General features: G+C 37.4%; 2 protein-coding genes and 1 pseudogene across 4 annotated transcripts; 1 reads left to right on the forward strand and 2 right to left on the reverse strand.

Moving 5' to 3' along the window:
• The first annotated feature begins 2196 nt into the window (after window positions 1–2196).
• Window positions 2197–19836, forward strand: LOC114290374 (uncharacterized). Its single transcript, XM_028234258.2, has 5 exons — window positions 2197–2538; window positions 13681–13932; window positions 17054–17194; window positions 17496–18239; window positions 19127–19836. Exons 1-5 carry the CDS (start codon window positions 2428–2430, stop codon window positions 19427–19429), a joined length of 1551 nt encoding a protein of 516 aa, XP_028090059.2. The 5' UTR covers window positions 2197–2427; the 3' UTR covers window positions 19430–19836.
• Window positions 19837–20342: 506 nt separating this feature from the next.
• Window positions 20343–22376, reverse strand: LOC114290377 (UDP-glycosyltransferase 92A1 pseudogene; annotated as a pseudogene). The gene has a single exon (XR_014358396.1). The product of XR_014358396.1 is annotated as a UDP-glycosyltransferase 92A1 pseudogene (transcript).
• Window positions 22377–22519: 143 nt separating this feature from the next.
• Window positions 22520–27385, reverse strand: LOC114290375 (uncharacterized). Of its 2 annotated transcripts, none has more exons than XM_082912197.1 (14): window positions 26940–27385; window positions 26614–26742; window positions 26416–26528; window positions 26092–26217; window positions 25776–25978; window positions 25220–25295; window positions 24473–24559; window positions 24287–24367; window positions 23981–24013; window positions 23811–23864; window positions 23675–23716; window positions 23274–23352; window positions 23107–23177; window positions 22520–22999 (listed from the first exon to the last, which is right to left on the reverse strand). In XM_082912197.1, the coding sequence occupies exons 2-14, from the start codon at window positions 26699–26701 to the stop codon at window positions 22907–22909; spliced, it is 1146 nt and encodes a 381-aa protein (XP_082768323.1). In that variant the 5' UTR covers window positions 26702–26742; window positions 26940–27385; the 3' UTR covers window positions 22520–22906. The 2 variants fall into 2 exon arrangements, with proteins under 2 accessions (XP_082768323.1, XP_082768322.1); XM_082912196.1 differs by having other exon boundaries at window positions 26614–26725; window positions 26940–27384.
• Window positions 27386–27753: the final 368 nt, after the last annotated feature.

Here is a 27753-nt window from a genome sequence, read left to right on the forward strand (position 1 = left end):
GGAATGGACCGAGTGCTGGATGGAGGCGTTTCTCCATAGATCATGGACTACATAAAGGAGATATTTTGGTCTTATCAAGCCTTGAACTATAAAGGTAATTGTTTTAATTTTTCTTGATGTTTTTATGATGTTTGTGTTCAAGAATTGTCCATTTCATTTTAAAAAACTTGATATTTGGATTATCTTATAACAATGCTGCCTTATCTCTATGATATACTTGAAAATATACAAAGAAGAGAATAAGGATTGAAGATGTGTATGACAATGATGAAGTCAAGTTTTCTGTCACGAAGCGTGTAGAAGACGTTCTAAAAAATTTTGCAAATAAATTCCCTAACTTTATTAGTATATGCTTCTCTCAAATGTCACTCATGGATTTTGGCTGATAAGCCCAAAAATTTTGTTTAGTGTTTTAGATAGAGTTTGATGTAATTTTGGAGTGCCAAACAATAATTTGGGCTAACTTCTCTTCCCGCGAATTCTTTAAGTATGCGCTTCCCTCAAATGTCACTCATGGATTGTGGTTGATAAGACTGAAAAATTTGTTTAGTGTTTTAGATAGAGTTTAACGTAATTTTAGAGTGCCAAACAATAATCTGGGCTAACTTCTCTTCTGACAAATCTTTCTAGAAATTTTTGCAATTTGCATTTGTCAATGCATGATACCACAATCATTTTGGTGGATGGATGTGGGAAAGAGTACAAAGCAAAATTTTTAATGGAAAGGAATGGATTGAGCACTGGATGGAGGTGTTTCTACATAGATCATAACTACGTAAAGGAGATATTTTGGTCTTCCATCTGATCAAGCCTTGCATGTTAATGGTAATTGTTTTAACTTTTCTTGATGTTTTTATGATACTTGTATTCAAGAATTATCCATTTAAATTTCTTAATTATGAATTGAATGAGGAGGAAGAGGCGTTCAATCTTTAAAAAGCTGCCTAGAAAGTTTATAAATGAAGATGTTGGTGAAACAACCATGACAGTTGTAATTGGCTTCCTCTAGCATTAGTTAAAATACTAGCTTGTTGGCTAAAAAGACTCATTTTTTTAAAAACAACTTTAAGTCATTTGACATATATCTGTTTCTCACTAGAAGACAACTTAAGTCCCACAGAAATAAATAAATAAATAAAAAGAAAAAAAATATGCAAACAAACTAATTTTTTTAGTATTGGCCTTTTTGTTAGTTTATTTTTAGCTAATAAATTAGTTTTTTAGCTAACTCCAAAAAGATGCATAAGACATGTGTGAGTTCAAGATTATAAATTATTTGTTTGTTTTAAGGTTGATCAGATTGTAATTAGTTGGTTTCGTTGTATGTTTCTTTTGGTACCTAACTCCAAAGAGAAGAAACGTGTCTAGTTTTTATGTTACAACAATGATTCATCCCACTAAAAACATCACCACTAATAGCACTAATACATTAAAAAAGTAAAAAAAAAAAAAAAACACAACTCCAAGACCAAAACATCACATCATTAATGGCAGGACCCACTGCCACCTCATTAGTGGGAGTACTAATTAGTGCTCCCAAGCATTTTTCTTTATGTTATCATCAAGTTCACAAATTTTGATTCACTCGACATGAAAAATAAAAAATTACTAGATTTTCTAAAAATAATGAGAGCATGATAAGGTGTGTCACTCTTCGTATAGGCAGATTATTATCCTTAACAAAGATCCGAACAATTATTTATGTTGAAGGACAAATATGATTGAGATTAGAACGTTGCTACAATTATTAAGAATAATCATTTTATTTTTGTTTTTATAAATCTAAAATAACTAGATTTGTAATTAAGTTCGCTAAATAATAATAATAATAAATAAAATGGTAAATTATAAACATATCTTTTGAGATTTGATTAAAATATGAATTGTCTCTTATAGTTTTGAAAATTACATTACACCCCTTAAAATTTCTAATTTCATAACAAATCATCCATTTTATTAATAAATCATTAAGTTAATTAACAGTTTATTAATAATGTTAAAAATTTAATTAATAATTTAAGTAATTTTATTATTATATAAGAGAGCAATTATAAATTTTATTTTATTTAATTAATTTTGTTAAATAAAAAAATTTAATAAAAAAGTATTTGTAATTTTTTAAATTATAATAAATAACTTATATTTTAAACAAACTTCAGTATTTATAATTTAACCTAAATAAAAACTTTCCTTTCTAAGAGAGAGACGAAATAAAGGCAGTCGCACACACGGGGCCAGTGGCCCAAAAAGGAAGAAGTATCTGAAGAGTCGATCGAGAGAGATAGAGAGAGGTGATTTATAGCCAAAACCAGACGGCTTTGTCTTTTATACCCTCCTCTCCTCCCTTTCCTTCCTTTCTTTCTCAACAATCTCTCTCTCTCTCTCTCTCTCTCTCTCTCTCTCAAAAGGGTTGTATAGTCTGGAAAGATGAGAAAGAAGCCGAGAAGCAGCCTTGACTCTGCGATTGTGGATGTTTGCCAACGAGAGCTCGGCCATCTCTCTTCCAGAAACTTTGCTCTCCGACTCGCCGCCTCCCAGGTCCTCCTTCTTTCTTTTCCATCCATTTATCCACTTTGAGCTTTCTACTCATTCATTCTGATCCGATTGCTGTCTCAATTTTACTTATATATATGTTTAATTTTTAATTTTTATTAAAAATCTTGTATATGTTGATTTCACATAATTAGAATCACTGACATGTTTGAAATTGCGGTAGCGGCCAATGTGACATTTATTATTACTGTTGCAATGTGATGGTATCGATGGATCTTTTTCGTGCACTGACCTTTATGTACTGATGATGGTGTGTTAAAGTCCATGCATGAGCAATAACCTAATGTAATACTAGTGGTGCTTATGATGTGGGGATGCCATGATTCGTCTTTGTTTCAAATTGAGATGCTTTAGCAGTTCAATTTGTTCTTGATTTTTTTAAATGCATATCCAATTAGCAAGCAAAGCCTATTGATAGTTGAGATTGTTGATGCTGCTAATTCATTCTCACAATCAGTGGCGGAGGAGCCAAAATTTTAACTCATAAGGGGCACTACTGTAACAAAATCTTAACAAAATTCACAATCCAATTTAACTTAATTTTTATTTGATGGCAAAACTAAAAATTAGTGTGATGCAAAAGCTATATTTGAATATAAGCTCAAGTTAACCAATTAAATTATAAAGATGCACACAAAAATAGATATAGAGAGTGATGGAGAAAGAAATAAAAGAAAGGGTGAATAAATAATATATGGGGGCTGCTATATATCATTTGTTTTTTTTCACCGTTTTGAATCACTGAATCACATGGCAATATATTATTAGTTGTTATTAATTATGTAATAATAATTTATAAAAAAATGAACTAATTATGTGTCAGGATCCAAACTCGCCCCTATAGGTTTAGTGTCATGACCGGTCAGCAATCATAGATTACCTACGGCCTCCATACAAATGAACCTCTTAATATAAAGTACGGGGCTTAGCGGAAGTTAAAATGACATAGAAACTATCCATTAAGCTGTGCGTATATGTAGAGAACTAATATAATAAGCAAAGGTTTGTTCCAAATGTACATCCATCGCAATCGTACAAAATTCGTGTCTTACAAAAATACAACCCCAACTATATATACAAATATAAAAGTCACTTAAACACACAAAAAGGGATTCGACTAGCATGGCACCACCCGAGCCTGGTTACTTCACTTGGAAGCTCCTCAAAGGTTGACCTGTGGGTAGACTCGAGGCTTTCCTAACTCTGATGTCCAGCTTGCCCACCCACATATATATAAATAAATAGTGAGCTAGAGCCCAATGAGTAATAATAGAATAAAGAGGTTATATGAATGAAGCTCAATAATATTGTCAAACCAAATTTCATTTAATCATCAAAATCTTTCAATATCGATTTATGTGGTACATCCATTATATGACACAATTCCAGTGATAACGGACCATATGTCAATCAATCCAAAAGCCATTGTATTGTTACCCCCAGGCAAGGGCCTAGCCATGATATTGTTACCTCTAGGCAAGGGCCTAGCCATAGTACTGTTACCCCAAGGCAAGGGCCTAACCATGGTATTGTTACCCCAGGCAAGGGCTTACATTCAGTGGATGCTACAAAACCATTTCAAAACAGAACTTCATTCATTATAAGAAAACAACATTTTCAATAGGGCATGCTATCAATTATCAAATCATTTCAATATTTCATTCAATCAATCACATATCCGTTTCGATAGCAATAACATTTGCGAAAGTAAAGATAATCTGGACTTATCTTTATAAAGTTATTACTCACAGTGGTTTGTGTTGTCACTAAGCCTCGAACGTCCGCCTAACAAAACACATAACAAAGCACAATTGAAACTCCATTTCATTTTAATTCAATTCTCTTTATGTATTTCTAACTCATTCTATGATTATGAGTCCAAATAGTGCCTAAGAACACTAGGAGTGGCATGAGGATGCAAATGTGCACTTAAAAGAGTTAGTCAAAATTTGCTGAAAACAGGGTCTCTGCTTGAGCGTAACTTCCTTCGCTCAAACGGGGGTTCAAAAACAAAGGTGGTCGCTCGAGCGCAACTTCTGTCGCTCGAGCGGTCTGCAAACTTGGCAAAAGTACTGGTTGTATGAAATTCTCACTCGACGGTCGCTCGAGCGGAAGACCGAGTAAAAAGGGTCCTCGCCCGAGCTCCACTTTGGTCGCTCGAGCGATCTGCAAAATTTTATAAAACTTTTGGGAGCTCGATTTTCATGCTCGTTCCTCACTCGAGCGGACAAGCCGAATTCTAAAATTTCTAGAACTGTGTTTGAGCTTCAAGGTTGATATTCAAAGCCTCAAAACTTGTGTCTTTGGTACAAAAACTTGGAAAATCGTTATATAACATGAAAATGCTTCCAATTTGAAGCCGTTTATTCAAAATCATGCTCCAATTGTCCAAATTTGAGCTTATACAAGCAAGCTAAAACCATGCATGTAATGAATTGAGTCTTCTTCATGTTAAAACATCACTAAGTGATATGAAATGCATGAATCTATGGATGATCTTCAAGCTCATGCCTCCTAAGCTTCATGCATGTATGAATTTCAAGAAATCTTAACTCAAACATGAAGGATTAAGCATGGATATGCATAATTCAACTCAATTTCATTGTATTCATGGTAATTCATGCTCGACCTACTCAAATTCAAGCAAATGATCCTATAATTCCTTGCTCTTAGTTTCTAATGTGTGAATTCAAGTGTTGGTCTAGCAATCCTCTTCAAATCTCCTTTTTCTCTCTCTAAAATGTTGAGTCTCTTCTTCCTTCTCTCAAAATCTCAGCCACGAGTGTATATCTATGAGTTCAAGGCCTAATTAGAGCCTTATATAGGACATAATTAAGTTAGCCTAATCAAGTGTGATTAAGGTTAATTAGCTAGGCTTAATTCTAACTAATTCAATCAGTTTTTTCTAATTATTTTGATCCAAATCAATTTTCAATTGAGGTTGCCATAAGGTTCTAAATATTCTAATTAATCTATTACGCTAGTTAATTTCAGTTTCTGAAGCCGTCTAGGCTCTCAATTTCTGTCTCTTAAGTTATCAATTGAACAAATATTTCATGTAATAACAGATAGATACAAAATTAAGCATGTAATTACACAACTAAGCACATAATCATGCAATTAAACTTATTAGAATAATATAATATAATAGTCCGGAGGTCGGGGTCGTCACAGTCTCTCCCCCTTAGAAAGTTTGGTCTTCCAAACTTAAGTTACCTTCAGATGAAAATAAATGCGGATAGCGTTGCCGCATCTCTTCCTCTTTCTCCCAAGTGGCCTCCGTCCCATAGTGTTCTTTCCACTCGACTTTTACCATAGGGATAGTTTTGCTTCTCAATTGTTTCACTTGCCGATCAACAATTTGCACGGGCCATTCATCATATTCTCGTCTAGAGCAATCCGGTGGTGATCAATCACATGGAACGGGTCTCTAAGATACCCACGAAGCATGGATATATGGAAGACATTAAGCACTTGTTCCATTCGCGGTGGCAAAGCAATATGATAAGCTACAGGACCCAACCTTTCAAGGATCTGAAACGGTCCAATATAGCGAGGAGTCAATTTTTCCTTTTTGCCAAATTTCATCTGCCCCTTCATCGGTGTTACTTTAATAAACACATGATCCCCTACTTCATACTCTAAGTCTCTTCTTCGTTGATCTGCATAGTTTTTCTGTGGACTTTGTGCAATTTTGAGCCTTTGCTGAATGATTTTGATCTTCTTAATCGTCTCTTGCACAAGTTCAACCCCATAAATAGCCCTATCACCAACCTCTGTCCAACAAACTGGGGATCTACATTTTCTACCATATAGTGCCTCATATGGTGCCATACCGATGCTAGTATGGAAACTATTGTTATAAGCAAACTCAGCCAATGGTAAATAAGTTTCCCAGCTGCCTTGAAAATCCAAAACACACATACGAAGCATGTCTTCTAAGGTCTGAATGGTCCTCTCAGTTTGCCCATCGGTTTGTGGATTAAATGCTATACTGAATCTCAATTCTGTTCCCATTGCCTCCTGCAAACTATGCCAAAATCTAGAAACAAATTTAGGATCCCTATCCGATACAGTAGACACTGGAACCCCATGCAGTCGAATAATTTCGTCAATGTAGCTAGTAGCAAGTCTATATGCAGTAAAAGAAGTCTTTACGGCAAGAAAATGAGCAGATTTAGTCAGTCTATCAACTACAACCCAAATAGAATCCTTACCTCTAGGCGTTCGAGGCAGACCAACAACAAAATCCATGGTGATATGCTCCCATTTCCATTTCGGAATAGGAAAAGACTGAAGCAAACCTGTTGGTTTTTGATGCTCCGTTTTTACTTGTTGGCTTTGTAAGCATTTAGAGTTGAAGTCGGCAATCTCTCCTTTCATGTTGAGCCACCAATATACTAACTTCAAATCTTGGTACATTTTAGTGTTTCCTGGGTGCATAGCAAACGCTGACTTGTGGGCTTCCTCCAAAATTTTTCTTTTCAAATCCACATCATTTGGAACACACAATCTCCCTTGAAATTTTAACATGGAATCTTCAATTACAAACCGTGGTTTAGGTTTGGTGTCAAGTTCATCACAAATCTTCAAGAACTCATCATTCATTTGCTTTTGTTTAATTTCCTCGATAATGGCAGGTTGGGCAGACATCGCGGTTATCAAGCTATCTTGTTCATAAGGAACCACTTCAATTTCAAGTTTTTCAAACTCCAGTAGCAGTTCTCTCTGATCTATGAGTAAACAGGCAAAATTCCCCACATTCTTTCTACTAAGTGCATCTGCTACAGTATTGGCTTTACCTAGATGATAGTGAATTTGCAAGTCATGGTCTTTGATTAGTTCAAGCCATCGTCTTTGACGCATGTTCAACTCTTTCTGTGTGAAGAAGTATTTCAAGCTCGTATGATCTGTCTATACTTCACATTTGGTCCCATACAAATAGTGACGCCATATCTTTTATGCAAACACAACTGCAACAAGTTCCAAGTCATGTGTAGGGTAGTTCTTCTCGTGTGGTCTCAACTGTCGAGAGGCATATGCAATCACCTTGCCATTCTACATTAAAACACAACCCAAGCCCTTATAAGATGCATCGCGAAAGATCATAAAACCTTCGGTACTTGAGGGAATAGTGAGAATTGGAGCTGTAGTCAGTCTTGTCTTCAACTCTTGAAAGGCTGTTTCTCTCTGATTTGTCCACTCAAATGGTTCCTCTTTCCGAGTCAACTGAGTCAATGGCATAGCAATTTTTGAAAAGTCTCTAACAAATCTCCGATAATAACCTGCCAATCCCATAAAACTACGAACTTCTGATACATTAGTCGGGGTAGGCCAATTAATGATTGCTTCAATTTTATGAGGGTCCAAGATATATCATCCTTATTAATAATATGCCCCAAAAATGCAATTTCATCAAGCCAAAATTCACACTTTTTGAATTTCCCATACAACGGTTTTTCTCTAAGTGTTTGAAGAGTCATTCTCAGAATTGTTCATGCTCATGCTTACTTTTGGAATAAATCAAGATGTCATCAATGAATACAACAACAAAATCATCTCGGAAAGGTTTGAAAATTCTGGTCATTAAATCCATAAATGCTGTGGGCGCATTCATAACTCCAAAAGGCATGACTAAAAACTCATAATGTCCATACCTGGTCCGGAAGGCGGTCTTTTCAATATCTTTGGCCTTAACCTTCAGTTGATGATATCCCGACCTCAAGTTAATTTTCGAAAATATCTGTGCCCCCTGCAACTGATCAAATAGGTCGTCAATACGCGACAGGGGATATTTATTTTTCACTGTTACCTGGTTGAGCTCTCGATAATCAATGCATTGTCGAAGAGTACCGTCTTTCTTCTTCACAAAAAGTACCGGTGCGCCCTATGGTGATGTACTTGGTCTGATAAACCCTTTATCAAGCAATTCTTGCAACTGAGTTTTCAATTATTTCATTTCAGTGGTAGACATGCGGTAAGGAGTTTTAGAAATTGGTTGAGTTCCCGGTATTACATCAATTGTAAATTCAATCTCTCTATCATCAAGTTGGCCGGGTAATTCATCCGGAAACACATGAGGAAAATCTCTCACCACTGGTATATTTTCTAGAGTAATGTCTATAGTTGGTTCAGTTATCGCACTAAACAAATACCCTTGACAACCCTTATTTATTAGTTTTCGGGCTTTTATGGCAGATATGAGGTATGGTGGAGAAACTACCCCTTTTCCCTCAAAATAAAATTCACCTTGTCCGGGAGGTCGGAATATTACTCGTTTCAAAGCACAATCAATAGTTGCATAGTATTTAGCTAGCCAATCCATATCCAAAACAACCTCGAAATGTCTCATGTCTAAAGGTATTAAGTCAGCATACAAAACAGCATTCCCAAGAAATAATTCACATGCAACAAATACAGTTGAACATAGTATGGATCCCCCCATAGGTGATGCAACACATAATATATAGTTCAATGTTTCCATTGGTCTATTCAAAGTTTCAGCGAAAACTATAGAAACAAACGAATGTATAGACCTTGAATCAATTAAAGTGTAAGCAGGTTTACCACAAATAGAGATTGTACCTGACACTGCGACCTCAGTATTTTGAGTATTCCCCGGAATCAATGCAAAAACTCTTTCTTGCCTTTGTTCATTTCTTGTGATAGATGGTGTTGCAGCTGGTTTTGTTGTGAGAACTGACCCAATCGAGCTTGTGGCACCTCGGTTGCCACCCTGACGTGATTGTGTACAATCCTTGGCGATGTGCCCAAAGCCCCTGTTGCACGGTAGCGAACACCCCAATGTTTCCTTCCACATGTGGTACAAGTTGGCGTTGAATCACCACCTTGGCTTGAACCAGTATTGCTAGAACTCCCAGATTTGAATTTCTTATTTGTTGACGTAGTCCCTTTATTAAAATTCTGTTTTCTGCCCTTCCATTCAAAGTTCTGTTTACGGTTGGCTACATTTCTCTCCGCTATCAGCGCCCTATCAAGTACATCCACGTACGTCGGCAATTTAAGCACATTAATTTTATCCAAAATTGGGTCACGCAAACCTCCCTCAAACTGTCTAGCTTTCTTATAGTCCGTATCTACCATGTGGGGTGCGAAGCGAGCTAACTCTGTAAATTAAGCTTCATACTCAGCAACTGATTTGTTTCCTTGCTGGAGTTCCATAAACTCAGATACTTTTCTGTCCCGCACACATGTGGAAAGTATTTCTCGTAATAAATTTCCAGAAAACGAGCCCAGGTAACATCCTTATTATCATCTTGAATCAACATCCACCAACGCCTTGCATCATCTTCCAATGTGAATGCAGCTAGTTATACCTTCTAACCTTTGGTACATGGGAACACTTCAAACAATTTCTCAATCCCTAAAACCCAAGCATCGGCCTTCAATGGTTCAATTCTGCCATGAAACATTGGCGGCTTCATCTTTTTAAATTCTCTTGTCAAAGCAATAGTACAAGTCTTCGGCTGGCACCCTAGAGCTGGGGGTGGCACAGGTATTGGAGGTGGGTGTGATGGTTGTTGTTGTTGTTTGTTGCCACTGCTTTTGTTGCCTTATGGCTTCAGCCATATCCTGCGTCATTCGTTCCATTCTGTCCATTCTTGAGGAGGTTGCCTCCTCTAGTTCATCACCCCTTGTCCTCACCATTTTCTATATAAAACTTGTATTACAACAAACACAACAAATAAAGTATATCTACATATACAAATTCAAAACATATGATTATACAATTTGTCCCACTCTAGTATTTAAATACATATGAATGCAATCCTGAAGTCTCTTCTAGACTCTCTATAGCTCAATGGACAAGTGAGTGTGATATAACTCGTGCTCTGATATCACTCTGTCAGGACCCAAACCCGCCCCTATAGGTTTAGCGTCATGACCGGCCAACAATCATAGATCACCTACAGCCTCCATACAAATGAATCTCTTAATATAAAGTACGGGGCTTAGCGGAAGTTAAAATGACATAGAAACTATACATTGGGCTGTGCGTATATGTAGGGAACTAATATAAAAAGCAAAGTTTTGTTCCAAAAGTACATTCATCGCAATCGTACAAAATTCATGTCTTACAAAAATACAACCTCAACTATATATACAAATATAAAAATCACTTAAACACACAAAAAGGGGTTCGACTAGCATGGCTCCACCCGAGCTTGGTTACTTCACTTGGAAGCTCCTCAAAAGGTTGACCTGTGGGTAGACTCGAGGCTTCCCTAACTCTGATGTTCAGCTTGCCCACCCACATATATATAAATAAATAGTGAGGAGCCCAATGAGTAATAACAGAATAAAGATGTTATATGAATGAAGCTCAATAATATTGTCAAACCAAATTTCATTTCATCATCAAAATCTTTCAATATCGATTTATGTGGTACATCCATTATATGACAACATACTAGTGATAACGGACCATATGTCAATCAATCCAAAAGCCATGGTATTGTTACCCTTAGGCAAGGGCCTAGCCGTGATATTGTTACCTCCAGGTAAGGGCCTAGCCATAGTATTGTTACCCCAAGGCAAGGGCCTAGCCATAGTATTGTTACCCCAAGGCAAGGGCCTAGCCATAGTATTGTTATCCCAGGCAAGGGCCTACATTCAGTGGATGCTACAAAACCATTTCAAAATAGAACTTCATTCATTATAAGAAAACAACATTTTCAATAGGATATGCTATCAATTATCAAATCATTTCAATATTTCATTCAATCAATCACATATCCATTTCGATAGCAATAACATTTTCTAAAGTAAAGATAATCTGGACTTATCTTTATAAAGTTATTACTCACAGTGGTTTGTGTTGTCACTAAGCCTCGAACGTCCGCCTAACAAAACACATAACAAAGCACAATTGAAACTTCATTTCATTTTAATTCAATTCTCTTTATGTATTTCTAACTCATTCTATGATTATATGAGTCCAAATGGTGCCTAAGAACACTAGGAGTGGCATGAAGATGCAAATATGCACTTAAAAGAGTTAGTCAAAATTTGCTGAAAACAGGGTCTCTGCTCGCGCGTAACTTCCTTCGCTCGAGTGGGGGTTCAAAAATAAAGGTGGTCACTCAAGCGCAACTTCTGTCGCTCGAGCGGTCTGCAAACTTGGCAAAAGTACTGGTTGTATGAAATTCTCACTCGACGGTCGCTCGAGCGGAAGACTGAGTAAAAAGGGTCCTCGCTCGAGCGCTACTTTGGTCGCTCGAGCGATCTGCAAAATTTTATAAAACTTTTGAGAGCTCGATTGTCATGCTCGTTCCTCGCTCGAGCAGACAACCCGAATTATGAAATTTTCGAAACTGTGTTTGAGCTTCAAGGTTGATATTCAAAGCCTCAAAACTTGTATTTTTGGTACAAAAACTTGAAAAATCGTTATATAACATGAAAATGCTTCCAATTTGAAACCATTTATTCAAAATCATGCTCCAATTGTCCAAATTTGAGCTTATACAAGCAAGTTAAAACCATGCATGTAATGAATTGAGCCTTCTTCATGTTAAAACATCACTAAGTGATATGAAATGCATGAATCTATGGATGATCTTCAAGCTCATGCCTCCTAAGCTTCATGCACGTATGAATTTCAAGAAATCTTAACTCAAAAATGAAGGATTAAGCATAGATGTGCATAATTCAACTCAATTTCATCATATTCATGGTAATTCATGCTCAACCTACTCAAATTCAAGAAAATGGTCCTATAATTCCTTGCTCTTAGTTTCTACATGACTCGAGTTCATGAATTTAGGATGAATCTCATTCCTAATGTGTGAATTCAAGTGTTGGTCTAGCAATCCTCTTCAAATCTCCTTTTTCTCTCTCTAAAATGTTGAGTCTCTTCTTCCTTCTCTCAAAATCTCAGCCAAGAGTGTATATCTATGAGTTCAAGGCCTAATTAGAGCCTTATATAGGACATAATTAATTTAGACTAATCAAGTGTGATTAAGGTTAATTAGCTAGGCTTAATTCTAACTAATTCAATCAGTTTATTTTAATTATTTTGATCCAAATCAATTTTCAATTGAGGTTGCCATAAGGTTCTAAATATTCTAATTAATCTATTACACTAGTCAATTTCAGTTTCTGAAGCCGTCTAGGCTCTCAATTTCTGTCTCTAAGTTATCAATTGAACAGGTATTTCATGTAACAACAGATAGATACAAAATTAAGTATGTAATTACACAACTAAGCACACAATCATGTAATTAAACTTATTAGAATTATATAATATAATAGTCCGGAGGTCGGGGTTGTCACGTTATTAGTATTCATATAAGAGGTGATAGAAAATTAGTGACATATAACATTTTTCTAATATAAAATTTATAAGAAATTTTGAACATAATTAAACATTTAAAGTGACAACGTAAACATATATATATATATATATATATATAGTTTTTAAAAAAGGTAAAAAAAGTAGTGATTTAAAAACTTCCCAACATTAATTGAAAGGTTTAAATTGAAATAATTTTTTTTTGCAAGAGGCAAAAGCATAATCTCAAAAATGTTGAGGGGGGGCACGTGAACCCCCTGGGCCTCATGTGCCTCCGCTCTACTCACAATGTTTGAAAGTCAGACACTTAGGCCTCATTTGTCGATAAGTTAAAATTGCCAAAAAGTCACTACAAGTTGTCAAAACACTCGCTCTAGAGCAATTTTTATGTTATGACACCATTTTTTTTCCTGCCAAAACTCTGCTTTCCCTAGATTATAGCTCATTAATTTTATTTTTTTCCTCCTAAGGTGGTGAATAGGAAAAAAATTTTAGATCACTTGGATCGCTAAATTCACATTTATGTTGAAACAAAGGCGAATCATACCCCTGAAGACATCATTGCTCAATTGTCTATTTAGGGAGCTGGAAGGATTTTTATGTTTTGGTCCTTTCCTAATTAAATCTCTTAAAAAAAGACAATGTTCTTTGGTCTAATATTGGTTGGTTTGTGGTAATTGGTGAACATGGACTGCGTTTTTTTTTTTTTTTGGGGGGGGGGGGGGGGAGTGGGGTTTGTATTATATATATATTTTCAACAGTATAAGGATCTTGATGCTCTGCAAGGCTTTATTATTATTATTATTTTGTTACAGGATCTTGTGCTCCGACTTGATATCTTCAGAAAGCTGGAAAAACACAGAGGTTGTGTTAACACAGTTAGCTTCAGTGCAGATGGTGACATTCTTGTGTCGGGCTCTGATGACATGAGAGTCATATTATGGGATTGGCAAACTGGGCGTGTTAAGCTCTCATTTCATTCTGGTCATAATGACAATGTTTTCCAAGCAAAGTTCATGCCTTACACAGAGAGCCAAAGCCTTGTTACCTGTGCTGCTGATGGGCAGGTAATTCATTTTCCTAAAATTGCTAATTTTTGGACAGCACCAAAAACAACTCACAGTTGGCTTCTACCTGGTAATAGAATCTACATGGAAGATTTCCAAGGTGTAAAAGCATGTAGTGATGTGAATCACCAAGTGCATAGGTTGTTCAAATATCCTAAAAATGACAAAAAAGCAGAGGGGGTTCTTCACCCTCACAAGCATACACTTGGAGATGTTATGTTTTGAAGTGGATCATAGTCATTATGAATGCATATTTGGTCACAAAACTACTGTATTGGCTCAATTATCCTTCCTGTTCAAGGAAACTTCACTTTGATTTATAGTGCTTTAAGAATTTGTAAAAATATATGTATTATTGATTGATATCTGATTGATGTTATACATTGATGTATTATATTACAAAGCAGAGTAGCTCATTATATAGGAGAGGGTTTGGGTAGTAGGTGAGGGTAAATTGGTGGTAGGTGTGTAAAAATATATGTATTATTGATTGATATCTGATTGATGTTATACATTGATGTATTATATTACAAAGCAGAGTAGCTCATTATATAGGAGAGGGTTTGGGTAGTAGGTGAGGAGTAGGTGAGGGTAAATTGGTGGTAGGTGTAGTAGGTGTGGTAGTAGGTGGTGGTAGATGTAGGTAAATTCTAACAGCCCCCCGCAAACTCAAGGAGGATAGAAACTAACCAACTTGAGTTTGGAGAGAGGAGTAAAACAAGAAAATACATAAAAATAAAAAAAGATAGGAGACACTGTATGGTCGTGTCAGACCGTTGGTGATGGCACTGTATGGTGGTGTCATAACGTGGTAGAGGACACTGGATGGTGGTGTCATAACATTGTAGAGGACACTGTATGGTGGTGCCAGACCGATGTAGAAGACAGTTTATGGGGTCATGTCGGACCGTTGTAGCAGACAATGCTGTGACAGTTGTTGTGACAGTTTACGGAGTCTTGTTGGACCCTTGTAGAAACTAACCGGAATCAATGTCGGGATAGTTTACAGAGTCTTGTCGGACCCTTAAAAAGTCGCACCCTCAAAAGGTGTGCCCAATCTTTCAAAAAGGTGTGCCATCAAAAGGCGTGCCCAATCCATAAAAAGGCGTGCCATCAAAAGGCGTGCCAGTTTGTCGGGCGTCAAGAGGCGCGCGATGCGCGTGGCTGCCTCGGCTATAAGACAGAGGCTGAGGCTGAGGCAAAAACACCTGTGAGAGATATTCTGAGAGAGATTTTTGAGAGAGATTCTGTATAACACTCTGTTGCCCAGAAAATGGCTTCGTCTTCGTCTTCCCGTGGACTGCTCACCCTCTTTCCCGACCTCAACGAGTCAACAAGAGAGAGAACTGGTGCGGTGGCACTGGAACCTCAACCAAGCGCCCCGGAGTGTGCTCCGTTGAACTTTCCGATGCGGTCGGTGGAGCAAAGAATGGCAGTGCAGTCGGATGTGGAGGCCAATCAGTATACTCTGAAGGCATGTGTGGAAAGCATGACGGCGGTCACAAATTTGTCGAACCGGCTGCAAAGTAGGACAAATGAGGTGCAACATTTAAACTCCCAGCTGGCTCTGCTCCAACGCATGTATAAGGATGCGCGAGCAGAGATAAGTGTGCTAAAGGCGGAAAATAAGGAACTGAAGCGGAAGGCCACCGTGATGTTCCGTTTTGGAGGTCCGCCATATGCTGCAGTGGAGGAGCAGGGAGTAGTGATCGTGCCCAGTGGAGTGGGAAATACGGAGGCAACACCGTCAAGGACTGCCCAGGACGGAGGCAAAAAGAAGAGACCTGCAGTAGAGTAGAGAAGGGAAAAGGAAAAAATCCCGCCGGGGGTGGGTGTTTGTGGGTGATGTTTGTTTGTTTGTTTGTTTGTTTTTTTTTTTTTTTTTTGTGTAAAATGGTGATCGGGGTGATCCCGGAGATGAATAAAATATGGGCGTTGTGCAAATTTGTAAATTGTTTGGTTTTGTTTTTTTTTTTTTTGTTTTTTTTTTTTGTTTTTGTTTTTTGTTTTTTGTTTTTTGTTTTTTTTTTTGTGAAAAGTAAGGGAAACGAATAATAAAAAAAATATGGAGAGGGTGATGAAATGATAAGCATGGTGATGATGAATATACAATAATAAATAAAAATAGAGCACCAAGTAAGTTTTACATCCATCGCAGAGAATGATAAGTTTTTTTTCGCTAGTAAGATTGCGGAGAATGAATCGAAGCCTGAAGGTTTACATCCATCGCAAGGTGGGAAGTATGTTGGTTTCGGATCGAGTCCGGCCCCAATGCCCAGAAATAATTCTCAAGGCGATGTACTTTGTGCCGTTTCTCAGGAATTTGGTAGGCTATCTATGGTTGCTGCATCGGCGGCACAGTCTGCGGCAAATGTTGTTTCAAGTTTGGCACAAAGGAGTTCAGTTCAAAGGTGAGAGAGGGGGACTACGATACCAAGGTGAACGAAACGGTCAACGTTGTAATCTCTTTCTACGGAGACAACGACGAGAAGTTGTATTACAAGCTCAGGAGCCATCGGCGGCACAGAGAAATCGTCAACGGGACTTACTTGAATCACGTAATGGAAGAAGGGAAAGCGATTGGGGTGAAGTCTTGGCAGAGGAAGATCTTCACCAACAACAGAGGCGAGCAATGGCGTGGAAGCGAGGGTATCTCCTCTTCGGTCCACTGGGGACTGGGAAAGCTTGGTCTTCGTTGGCAGCCGTTGTAAAGGCAGAGAAGAGCTTAATTATGGAAGAAGGTATGTGTAGAAAAATAAGCAGAATAGGTTGAGGTCCGGCGGGCGGCCAAGGCGAGGCTGCCGCCCGCCGGTGAAGCAGAATGATCAGGTTCTTAACCTTGCTCTGATACCATGTAAAAATATATGTATTATTGATTGATATCTGATTGATGTTATACATTGATGTATTATATTACAAAGCAGAGTAGCTCATTATATAGGAGAGGGTTTGGGTAGTAGGTGAGGAGTAGGTGAGGGTAAATTGGTGGTAGGTGTAGTAGGTGTGGTAGTAGGTGGTGGTAGATGTAGGTAAATTCTAACAGAATTTATGATAGGGGCTGTATTTCGTGAACTAAAGAAATAATAAGCATTTATTTAAAAAATGCATTGCTTGATTATAGGTAAGACATGCTCAGATTCAACGTGGACAAGTGGAGACTACATTGCTGGGGAAGCATCATGGTCGAGCTCATAAGTTAGCTGTTGAACTTGGAAGCCCTCATATTTTTTATACCTGCGGCGAGGATGGACTAGTTCAGCGGGTAAGCCAATGATGCATCTCACTAAATTTTCATTTTACTTTCTAGTCTTTGTTTTTTTTTTTTTGTTTCAATTAGAAAATCTAGGTACTTCTGCACAAACTTAACAAATTTTCATTGCAGAAGAACAAGTTAGATGAACTGTGTAGGTGGGATCTCATTTTATGAGTATCCTATTTAGAAATTTCTTAAAAAATGGATCATTTTTATGCCTATTGTTTTAATTGAATTTTCATTTTTTGATTTCCCTGCTTGTGCAAATTTTATACTCAAAACGGTTTAATGCTGTTGTTTATTCTGACAGTTTGATCTGAGAACTGAAGCTGCTACACAACTTTTTACTTGCCAGTCACTACCTGACCGCAGTTACATGCCATTTCTAAATGCAATTGCAATAGATCCAAGGACTCCTAATCTGTTTGCAGTTGCAGGGTCTGATGCGTACACTCGACTTTATGATATTCGCAAATATGAGCTGAATGGGTCATCTGATTTTGGTCAGCCTACAGAATACTTTTGCCCTCAACATTTGATTACTGATGAGAATGTGGGAATCACGGGCTTGGCATTTTCTGATCAGAGTGAGCTTCTTGTCTCTTACAATGACGAGCATATTTATCTTTTTACAAGAGATATGGGATTGGGGACTGATCCAGCTCCAGCCTCTCCAGTGCCAATGGGCAGTGATACGGGTGTAATACGACCAGATCATCAGTCAGCAGCATCTCCTTCAGATACGGATGCTGATGTTAAAGTTGGTCCCCAAGTCTACAAGGGCCATAGGAACCTTAAGACAGTGAAGGGCGTCAACTTCTTTGGGCCCAAATGTGAGTATGTTGTGAGTGGATCAGACTGTGGCCGGATTTTCATCTGGAAGAAGAAGGGTGGGGAGCTTATTCGTGTTATGGAAGCGGATAAGCAAGTTGTAAACTGCGTTGAGTCTCATCCTCATACTGCTGTTCTTGCTAGCAGTGGGATCGAGAACGACATAAAAATATGGACTCCGAAAGCCCCTGATAGAGCTACTCTGCCTACTAACATTGTGAAGGTATGTTTCGTTATATTAAAGCAGATATTTGAAACATTTTAATAATTTTGGGTATTGTCTCAATTTCTTGCCTGAGGTTGATGTGTATCATGTCATGGTCGTGTATGGGTGAAATTGGGGATCTGAAGTTGGAAAGGACAGTATATGTATACCATCTTGTCCAGGTGTGCTGAGAGTCTCTACAATGTGGTCTGTACTTTTTGGGGTATTGGGCTAAGCGTCTGTCTTGTGCCTGGTTCCCTTGAATTTTATCATGGCCACCAACTTGGTGGTGGTTGCTTTAATGTTCTAATTTACGATCGTCTGTCAGAAGTTTGTTTTTGCCTTTTATAAATTTTTAGGTACTTGTACTGCATGTTGAGTTGTTCTCAAATCTTAGTCCTCATAAAAATGGTCTTGTGGGTCTCAAGTACTATCTAGGTGACTGAAAAAACCATCTTCCTTATTATTTATCAAATATGAGAACTAAGATTTTGGCCTACTAACTTTGAAGTTATGGGTTCAAGTTTGAGGACAGTCACTTCGTGCATTTATGCCATAGGTTAGGTATGTATCCAATCTAACCTCTCCCAAACATTCATTAATGGGTAGTAATTGGGTGTTTTATTTATTTATTAAGCATGATAATGTCGATGGTACACAATCACAATTCACAAGTAAGATTTCAGTTTTCGTTATTTGTTCTTTGCGAGAAGGATTATCTCCCTGTTATTGGAGTGTTTATTTTGAATTTATGTTCGTAGACGTTGGCCACCTTCCCCTGGGTGCTATCTTGCCTAGAATTGCAGTTTTGTTTATGGGTATACATAGAGCATGATATCCTTGCTACAAGCTACTTAGGCTGCAGAAGAAGTTCTAATTTTCTGTGCTGTTTCTTTTTGATTAAGGTTATGACGCCTTTCTTTCCATTTGGTTATGTTGATGATGACGACGATGATGGCTATTACTATGATGATGACGATTGTGATGATAATGATGTTAGTGGCGATAGTGGTGGTGGTGGTGATGATGATGATGATGATTCCAATGATGATGATGATGATGATTCCAGTGATGATGATTCTAGTGATGATGATGATGATGGTGGTGGTTGTAACGATTCTTCTGATGGCCTCAATTGTGATGATTCCAATGATGAAAACAATGATGATGAAGGTTATGATGATGGTGATGATTTCAACGATGGATGATAATGATGATACTTGTGATTTTGCAGTTTCCGTTTCCAGCTGAGACCTAATTCAAGGGGCTGGATGGATGTACACACCTCAGGAAATGATTTTGCAATTGTTTTCACTTCAAAGGCAGAGGACAAGTCCAGAGCACAACAGAGAACTCTTTTCCAGGACCAGAATTGCTCGAGCTTTTCATGATATTTAACGTTAGGATGATGGCAGTGATATCTCCAGTGCTAAAGACACTGCTTCCATTGATTGATGTTGCATCAACCTCTTGTTTTATAAGGTGCTTAAGTAACTTGTACATAATATAGCAAAAAAGTAAAAAAAAAAAAAACTCTTTGTAGTTTTTTGTTTTGTTTTGTTTTCTGGTACCTGCTTATAATTTATTAAGGGTTGTTTTGAGAAGTTGGTTAAAAGTTGACTTTTTGGTTTTTTTGATTTTTTTTTTGAAAAAATATATAAAAAAGTAAAGAGGTGATGTGATTCAAAATAAGTTAAAAAGCAAAAAGTGGCTTTTTACTAAATCTTTCGTTCTTTCATGGCTTTTCTCTTGTCAATTGTCTTGGTGTGTGTTTTATCTGTGGCTTCATGCTGTTGGACGTTTCTGTTGAATTTTTAATATCCAAAGAGATGTTAGACCATATTGGAACCATTTGTTGGGATGTCTCATAATTCAAGGTTGAGGTGTTAATTATTTTATTTTATTTAATTTTTTGGACTGAAATACAAATATATCTAGCTTACTTTTGCTGCATGTTTTCCGAGGTGGTAAAACTTAACGGTTATTATATATACTAGAAGTGCGGGCACGTGTGTGTGTGTGTCTTTGGGGGGGGGGGGGGCGGCGGTTTCTTAAGTTTGAGGCTTGGGATTTAAGAAATTATTTATAATCTCAACTTTTGCATACAAAAAAACCGTGACATAGCTACAAAAAACTGTGTACTTTATATAATATAGATACATATATGATATTGTGATTCTGTAGTTTTTCCTTCAATCATTGAGTGGGTGGACTATGCTATCGACTTCCATCGAGGGAACATAGATTTTGGTTGTGGAGATCACCATGCTGACAAACTCATCCAAGGCCTTGATAGATGATCCCTTAAACCCTTCGCCTCCATCTGTAATCGCATCTTTCATCTTCTTTCTAATTTCACTGGCTTTTCTTCTCATCTCCTCGCCCTTTTCAGTTTCGTCCATCACAGTGTTGATCACCTGTGTAGTATGCTCATGTTTTACAACATAAGGCCTGCTTCCATTTACTACCTCAATACACACACCTACTTCCTCTTCCAACATTTGGGAACAGCTGCTCTCCGGCCAGTGGCCACCCAATAATTGGAACACCCTGGCTCAAGCTCGCAATTATGGAGTTCCAACCACAGTGACTGAGGAAAGCTCCTGTGGATTTGTGAGATAGGATCTCCTGCTGTGGAGGCCATTTGTGTAACAACATCCCTTGATTCTCTGCCCTGATTCGTTCTTCAAATCCATCTGGTAACCAATCAGCATTAAACTCTTCTGTCACACTGAACTCTAGAGGTGGCCTTGCAACCCAGATGAATGGCTTGCCGCTTGCCTCTAAGCCCATTGCTAGTTGGTTCATTTGTGGAAGTGAGATTGTGTTTTGTGATCCAAACGAAACGTAGAGAACTGAGGCTGGCGGATGGAGACCTAGCCATTGAGAGTAGCTAAAACCATTGAAAGCAATTTTCTCAGCCAGTGTTCCTCTTTGTTTGCACTTGGAATTTATTAATGGTCCAGTTGTCCATACTGGCTTTCCACCAATTTTTCTGCTGAAATATTTCACTCCATTTTGGCCTATCCTCTCCATGGTATTCAATAAGATCACGTCAGAGCATAAGCAAAAGGAGAACTGTTGCAACCAAAGTGAAAAGATAATATCAGCACCATCGACAAATTTCAGGTCAACAGAGACTCGTGCTTGCTTAATCTTTCCTGCTTCAGGGAAGTCAGCCAGTGAGAATTCCTCATCATCAGTCTGCCACAGAGACGGGTTCATGGAAATGGAAAAATAAATCCCCATGCTGTAACCATTCCCAGCTATGAACATGGAATGAAAGATTCCAAGCTCACGAGCAACTTGAACTGTCCATCCCAAGAACATATCAGAGATGATACACACCGGTGCATGACCATCGTGTTCTGTAATCTCCATGATGAGGCTCTTGAAGGGTGATTGAAGAGTTTCCGAGGCCTTAAAGAGGCCAATGAGATCAGTATATAACAATGCATCGGTGTTTTCTGAGTCGGGTGGATGATCATAGTCAATGCCACAGAAGGAAATTTCAGCAAGGCGTATGTCCATTTCTGGAGGGAGCAAGGATTTGAGTTTTTGGATGTTTAAAGGGGTATTGACAATGGTGATGGTGTAACCCTTCCTTTGCACGAGTTGTCTTGCAAGTGCCAAGAAAGGGATGAGATGGCCTTGAGCCATGAATGGGAACATTACAATGTTTCTTTGATTCCCATCTTTAGCCATATTTGAGGGATTGTAGAAATGGGTGTTTTGGTATTGCTTTCATGTATACATGTGCTTATTTATAATGCACACAAAGGTGAAATTTAACAAGAAAGCAGGTAATAAAACATGGATGTTATCGGCCTGTATGCAGATCCCAACTGTTTGTCATTTGGCAAGGCGTCACAGTTAAATGTCCTGTGATTCTAGACCGTGGGATGTTGTATGCAGTTAGTTGGTTGAATGGATAGTGACACCTATGTAAAAACACTTGAGCATAATTCTAGATCGCAGGATGTTGTATGTAGTTGGTTGAATGGGATAGTGACACTCACGTAAAAACACTTGATCAGAAGGCTGCAGTCTAGATTTGTTCTTTTTCTGACATAATATGCAAGGAGTTTTTCTTGAAAGAGTTGTACTATTTTTTGTCATTTTATGATCCAAACTATTCCAAATCAAACAATCCAAACAGGCTTAGTTTGATTCACCTAATGCTATATCTGTTGGAAACATGCTATGTTTTGAAGTACTTATCTGTAATATGCACAAATTCAATATTGAGTGAATAACCAAACCAAGCTAACAAGATTTTAACAAGAATACAAATACTCTGATGATAATGAGATTTATATAATAAAATGCTAAATTTGTAGTGCTTCATATAACATATACACGATTGCATGATTATAGTTGCAGATGGATGTTTAGTTTTCTTGGATTAATGATTGAACCTTCAACTGCTAGGTTGAATTGAATCTATCAATATTGAACTGTCATCGAGCTTCACTTGAAAGAAGAAGTGAATCGTAAGATGTCCTGAATGGAACTGTGTAATATACAATCGTGCAAAATGACTGTCCTTGACTCTTGTTCTTTGGTTTCGTGTAGGTATATGAGTGGGATGCCAAAATATGTGATTCAGGGTTAGATTGTTCTGAAACTAGTATAAAGGTTAAGTTATAGAGATGTTCTTCCGTTCGACAGACCATTTATCCTTGCTACTGGGCCTCCGTGCAGGCACTGTCACTGATTTTGTTACTTAAAATGGGGGGAACTGCCTTTATCATTACACTCACAATAAGGGCTATCATCTGCACAGCAATAGATGACAGTTTATAGTTTTCCATGAGCAAAGAAAAACTTAAACACAACAGTGATACACGTAGATTGACGTGTTTCTGAAGTAAATGTTTCTTACCATTACAAGTCCAATGCACATAATACTGAAACCAGGGAAAGGAAATGGTGCTCCCTTGGAGAGGAACAAAGCTGGATGGAAAAATGACACATTAGTATGTTGTAAATTATACATTTTTCTTATTTATATATGAAGCAAAGAACATTATAAATCAATTTTCAAGGTACCTGTTAGAGGACTAAATATTAAGGGTGATATTATGTTGGCAAAAGAACTTATGCTTGAAATGCATCCGTGAGCCATTCCCTAAGATGAGTTTTAATCGGTCAAATAAACCAGGGAAAAGATACGTAAAAGACTATCATGGTAAGTAAAAAAACAAGATTTGGGAGATGAACAGATAACAATCAATGTACAAAAGTGATACCCATCTTTTTTATGGTCCAAAAACTAAGAAGAAAAAAAAGGATTCAAGATTTTCTAGGATGGAAATCGGATTAATTGGTTTAGTTTTAAATTCTTAAAGAGTCTGCATAAAGCACAACAGAGTCATGTTTGGCTACTTCAAAAGTTCTAAGGGAAATAACCCATTAATTTTAAGTCCAAAACCCCTCATAGAAAAAACTACCTGTTCATTAGGACCAACTTGCTTTGATACAATGCCTCGTAACTGCAGAAGTGAGAAATTTGTCAAGTAATAATGGAAAACAGCCTAAATTGAGCAGGCTATAGATTATTATTTAATTATGAAAGTGAGAACTCACACAAGGGGTTGTGAATACAGAAAAAATAGAGAGCACGCCAAGCACGTAAGGAACCTGCAGGTCAATGAATGTCCACGATAACAACTGATTTCTTAAAGCAACAAAACAAGAATAGAATTGCAATAAATCAAAGCATTGCAAGGGATTCAAGTGTAGTTGAAAAGGCTTACCCAAACTGACCATGCTATGCTATTCAATAGCATCTGCACAGTACCAAACAATAATGACCATCATAGTTGCACAACACAAACTGTTGGAAAAAAAATGCTTCATGTGCTTTAGTGTTTTCTGGTTTCTGTCGCAGTTTATGTTATTGTTTTTGTTTCTGGTTTTATATATTCAGATAGTGTTGCTAGTTTTTTCGTTTCAATGCTGCTTCTATCAAATTCTGTTTCTGTTTTTACAAACACAGTAGCACATAAAAGACTGTTTTTCTAACATAAACATTATGTTATGGAGTGATAGGAGGTACATACACTAAAAGCTCCGACGAAGAGGCCTATGGAAAGCAACTTCTCCTCTCCTAGAAAAGGCGACAGCATAGGCATGAAAAGCAGCTGCAAGGTTCTTAAATATTCATGAATAAAGATTTGCCAGACAGTGGAAATTATGTGCAAGATAATAAAGCAAAATATAGCAGTACAAAGTCATCAAAAACGTACCTGTGATATGGTTCCTGCAATGCCACCAATTAGCATTAGTTCCGCAAACTGGTCTTTGTTGAATTGAAACCGAGCCTTGAAGAAATACTGCATTGGGGTAAAACTCTGGATTTTATCAGCAGATTTTGGCTAACAAGCGATATAGTCATATAAAGCATCATTTTTCTATGTTGATCTTGATGAAGGACTGCTCTTTTTCTTCTTTTTTTAAATAACAAATTCTGTTGGGTTTTTTCCCGTTTTACGTAATTTTAACTCAACATAAGATGGTTTCATCATATACAAAAGAGAGCAACAGAGTCAATAGTAAAAAGATGCGATATGGTGACAGTAGAGGAAAGTGTTAAGAGAAGGGGCAGACCTATATTGACATGGGCTAGTGTAGTAAATAAATATATGAATCTCCTTAATTTAATTAACCAAATGGCCTTTGATAGAGTTGAGTGGAGAATAAATAGTCATGTAACCGACCCCATTTGATGGAACTTAAGGCTTGGTTTGGTTTGGTTTATGTAATTCGGTCATTGGTTCTTAAAAGACCGGTAGTTTCTTGACATGAGGCTCTTTTTTGCTCCTTGCAATTCTAGCAATCACTATATTCTCTCTTCAGTGTCCTCTAATTTTGTTATCTGTTTCAAAATCTGAATTAAAGATTTGTTGCAAATTTATTCATCTTCTTCTTGTTTTAGATAGTTGTACTTTAGCATCTCATTGATAAAGGAATTGTACTCTGAACTTGAGATATACCATTGCAGAAGCTTGAAGTCCACCCTCAGCAAGACTATGGAAGAATGCAACAAATGCTGCTTGTGAAAATGTCACACTGAAGCATGAAGATAAAACCATGTCAATGCATCTTCAAAAGTAAGAAAATAATTGTTAAACCATTTTTTTTTTACTCATCAAGCCACACAAAAGTTAGGCGCGAAATTGAAAATGTGAGCCAGTATATGTATTATATATATGAGTAATGATTGAGACCCCACTCCTACAAGACCTCTACAAATCTACAAATCTGAGCCACTCATGATGTGGACCCCACACATACATGGAGAGTCAGGATCACTTTGGGGGTGTGAGGGTCATCTCCAAAGGGGGTCCCAAACATTTTCCTATATATATACGCATTATCAGATGAAAAGTGTTCTACTCTGTCATCTAATGAAAGAACAATTTGGAAAATTTTAAAGAAATTTTTTTGTATACAAATGGAGGCTTGAAATCCCAAAAATTTTCTTGAGTATATAAGAATTAAAGTCTAGGTAAAAAATGAGAACTAAACCCAATATTGTGTCTTACTTACCTACTCTTAAGCAAGCATATGATATCTTTTAAAGATGGAATCTTCTTGAAGACCTGCACCTCACTAGATGATTCACCCTCAATTTGAGCAGAGTTCTCTTCAGTATTCAAGATTGGCTGCTCCAAATCATCACTGTTCCGTGGTGTATCCTGGAGGAAAATTCTCATGTACACTGCTGCTATCATTGATACAACTGCAGCAATCTGAATCCAAAAAAAAAAAAAAAAATGAAAAAGAAAGTGCATTAAGATTTAGATATGAAGAGCACGACATGTTGGGATTGGGAGAGCGGAAAAAAATAAAAATAAATAAAAACCTGAAATGTATGATCAGTGGAGAGGAAGCGAGAGGTTAAGGTGCCACAGACGAAGGCAACGTAGCCCACACCCGATAAAATACCAAACGCTGATGTCCGAGGCGGCCCAGAAGAAATGTTGTCTGCCTGATAATAAAAAGCAACAAGAGGTGTGGTTCAGTTTCAGGGTTCAGACATTCCCATTTGAGCTGTGTGTTGTTTTTCAAGGAGTTTAGGCCAGAAAACTTGTCATAACGGTATTAACTGTCAAGAAACTACAAAAGGAGAGATTGAGAGAGAGAGAGAGAGAGTTGACATGAATGAATGAAGGAATTATGTTTATACCACAAAGGCAAGAGCAAGGCACTGAATGCTGCCTTCACAAACCATAGCAGTGAGAGTCTTCAACACGTAGTATGCGTAGAAGAAGTCTGTTGTCCTTCTGTATGCCAATATCACTACAAAACACTTGCTAATAATTGAATCATACCTACATTAATGTCTACTAAATAAATTACCAATAAGGAGGTGGAGAAGACCTACCTAGTGGAATAATGGAAAGAGTCATGGGGAGTGTGAGCAAAGCTTTCCTTCCATAGATATCCGACAGATTCCCAATCAGTGGCATCATCACCAGTGTTCCTACTCCTATGAGCTGTATCAATCATGATTCTTAAAATCACAAAATTCAAACTAATATTACTTGAATTGATGATCGATCATGTTGTTCTTGATTTATGTCTAATTTCTCAGGGAGAATTATAATCTAGACTAAATTATAAACTAAACTATGTAGAATAGTACGGTGATTAAATATTAAGTATAATAGTAATACTATGTGACGTGATCATCATAAAGTGCCGACATACCGCCTGTTGGAAACCTGAGAGGAAAATGGCAAGAGAGCATTCATCTTGACCGGGGCAAAGTGCCGACATGGTGACATCAGTGATGGCCGGCATTACCAGTATTCCTGCAAAGTGTGAGAGGAACACTGTCACAAACAGATGTCTCAAACTTTTCATCTTCTCCATCTCTCCCTTTCCTCTATCTTTCTCTCAATATATTGTGTGTTTGTGTGTGTGTGTGTGTGTGTGTGTCTCTCTCTCTCTCTGTATGTGTGTGTGTGAGGCAAGGAAGCACTCATTAAAAGGAACGTAATATTTAATCAGAAGCTTCATTAGGAGAACTTTTGTTAAATATCTTCTTGGTTTTCATCTGCTTTCCCTTTCAATTCAACCCAAAAAAAGAAAAAAGAGAGAGAGATGGTCTAATCTAAATGAGATTCGAGGTCTCTTTCCACAGCGGTGATTTTAACCGACCATTGACGAACAAAAATATATAAAGCAAAAAAAATAAAAATAAAAATAAAAAAGAAAGGAAAAAAGAGAAAAAGAGAAAGTAATGGAAGTACAGTGAGGAGGAGGAAACGTGACTTGGAAGTAGTTGCAAAACTTAATTTAGTTAAGTGGATTGAACAAAGGGCCTATTGGATCAAATCTATTAATAAATTACAGATCTAGTAGTGCTTTTTTCCGCAATGTACAGAGAATTTAAAGTCATGTAAATACTTGAGTGGACCCATTTTGTGGTGTTGTTGTGCCTTTGGTTTCAATTCAAGTCTACCATGATGACACTTTGTTTATGGCAAAGACTTGGGAGGAGCATCTCATTCTCAACTCA

Source organism: Camellia sinensis, unplaced genomic scaffold (assembly GCF_055761805.1).
Source record: "Camellia sinensis isolate YWXY unplaced genomic scaffold, ASM5576180v1 Unanchor2, whole genome shotgun sequence".
NCBI lineage: Eukaryota > Viridiplantae > Streptophyta > Magnoliopsida > Ericales > Theaceae > Camellia > Camellia sinensis.

Bases quoted from the DNA above. Each gene is read 5' to 3' on its own strand.
- LOC114290374 (XM_028234258.2), top strand. From the start codon at position 2,428: ATGAGAAAGAAGCCGAGAAGCAGCCTTGACTCTGCGATTGTGGATGTT. The intron at 2,539-13,680 runs GTCCTCCTTCTT...ATTTTGTTACAG, and splicing joins TCCGACTCGCCGCCTCCCAG to GATCTTGTGCTCCGACTTGA. The intron at 17,195-17,495 runs GTAAGCCAATGA...TTATTCTGACAG, and splicing joins AGGATGGACTAGTTCAGCGG to TTTGATCTGAGAACTGAAGC.
- LOC114290375 (XM_082912196.1), bottom strand. From the start codon at position 27,104: ATGGAGAAGATGAAAAGTTTGAGACATCTGTTTGTGACAGTGTTCCTC. The intron at 26,726-26,939 runs GTATGTCGGCAC...TGATTGATACAG, and splicing joins TCTCAGGTTTCCAACAGGCG to CTCATAGGAGTAGGAACACT. The intron at 23,353-23,674 runs GTAGTTTTTTCT...AACTCATCTTAG, and splicing joins AAGTTGGTCCTAATGAACAG to GGAATGGCTCACGGATGCAT.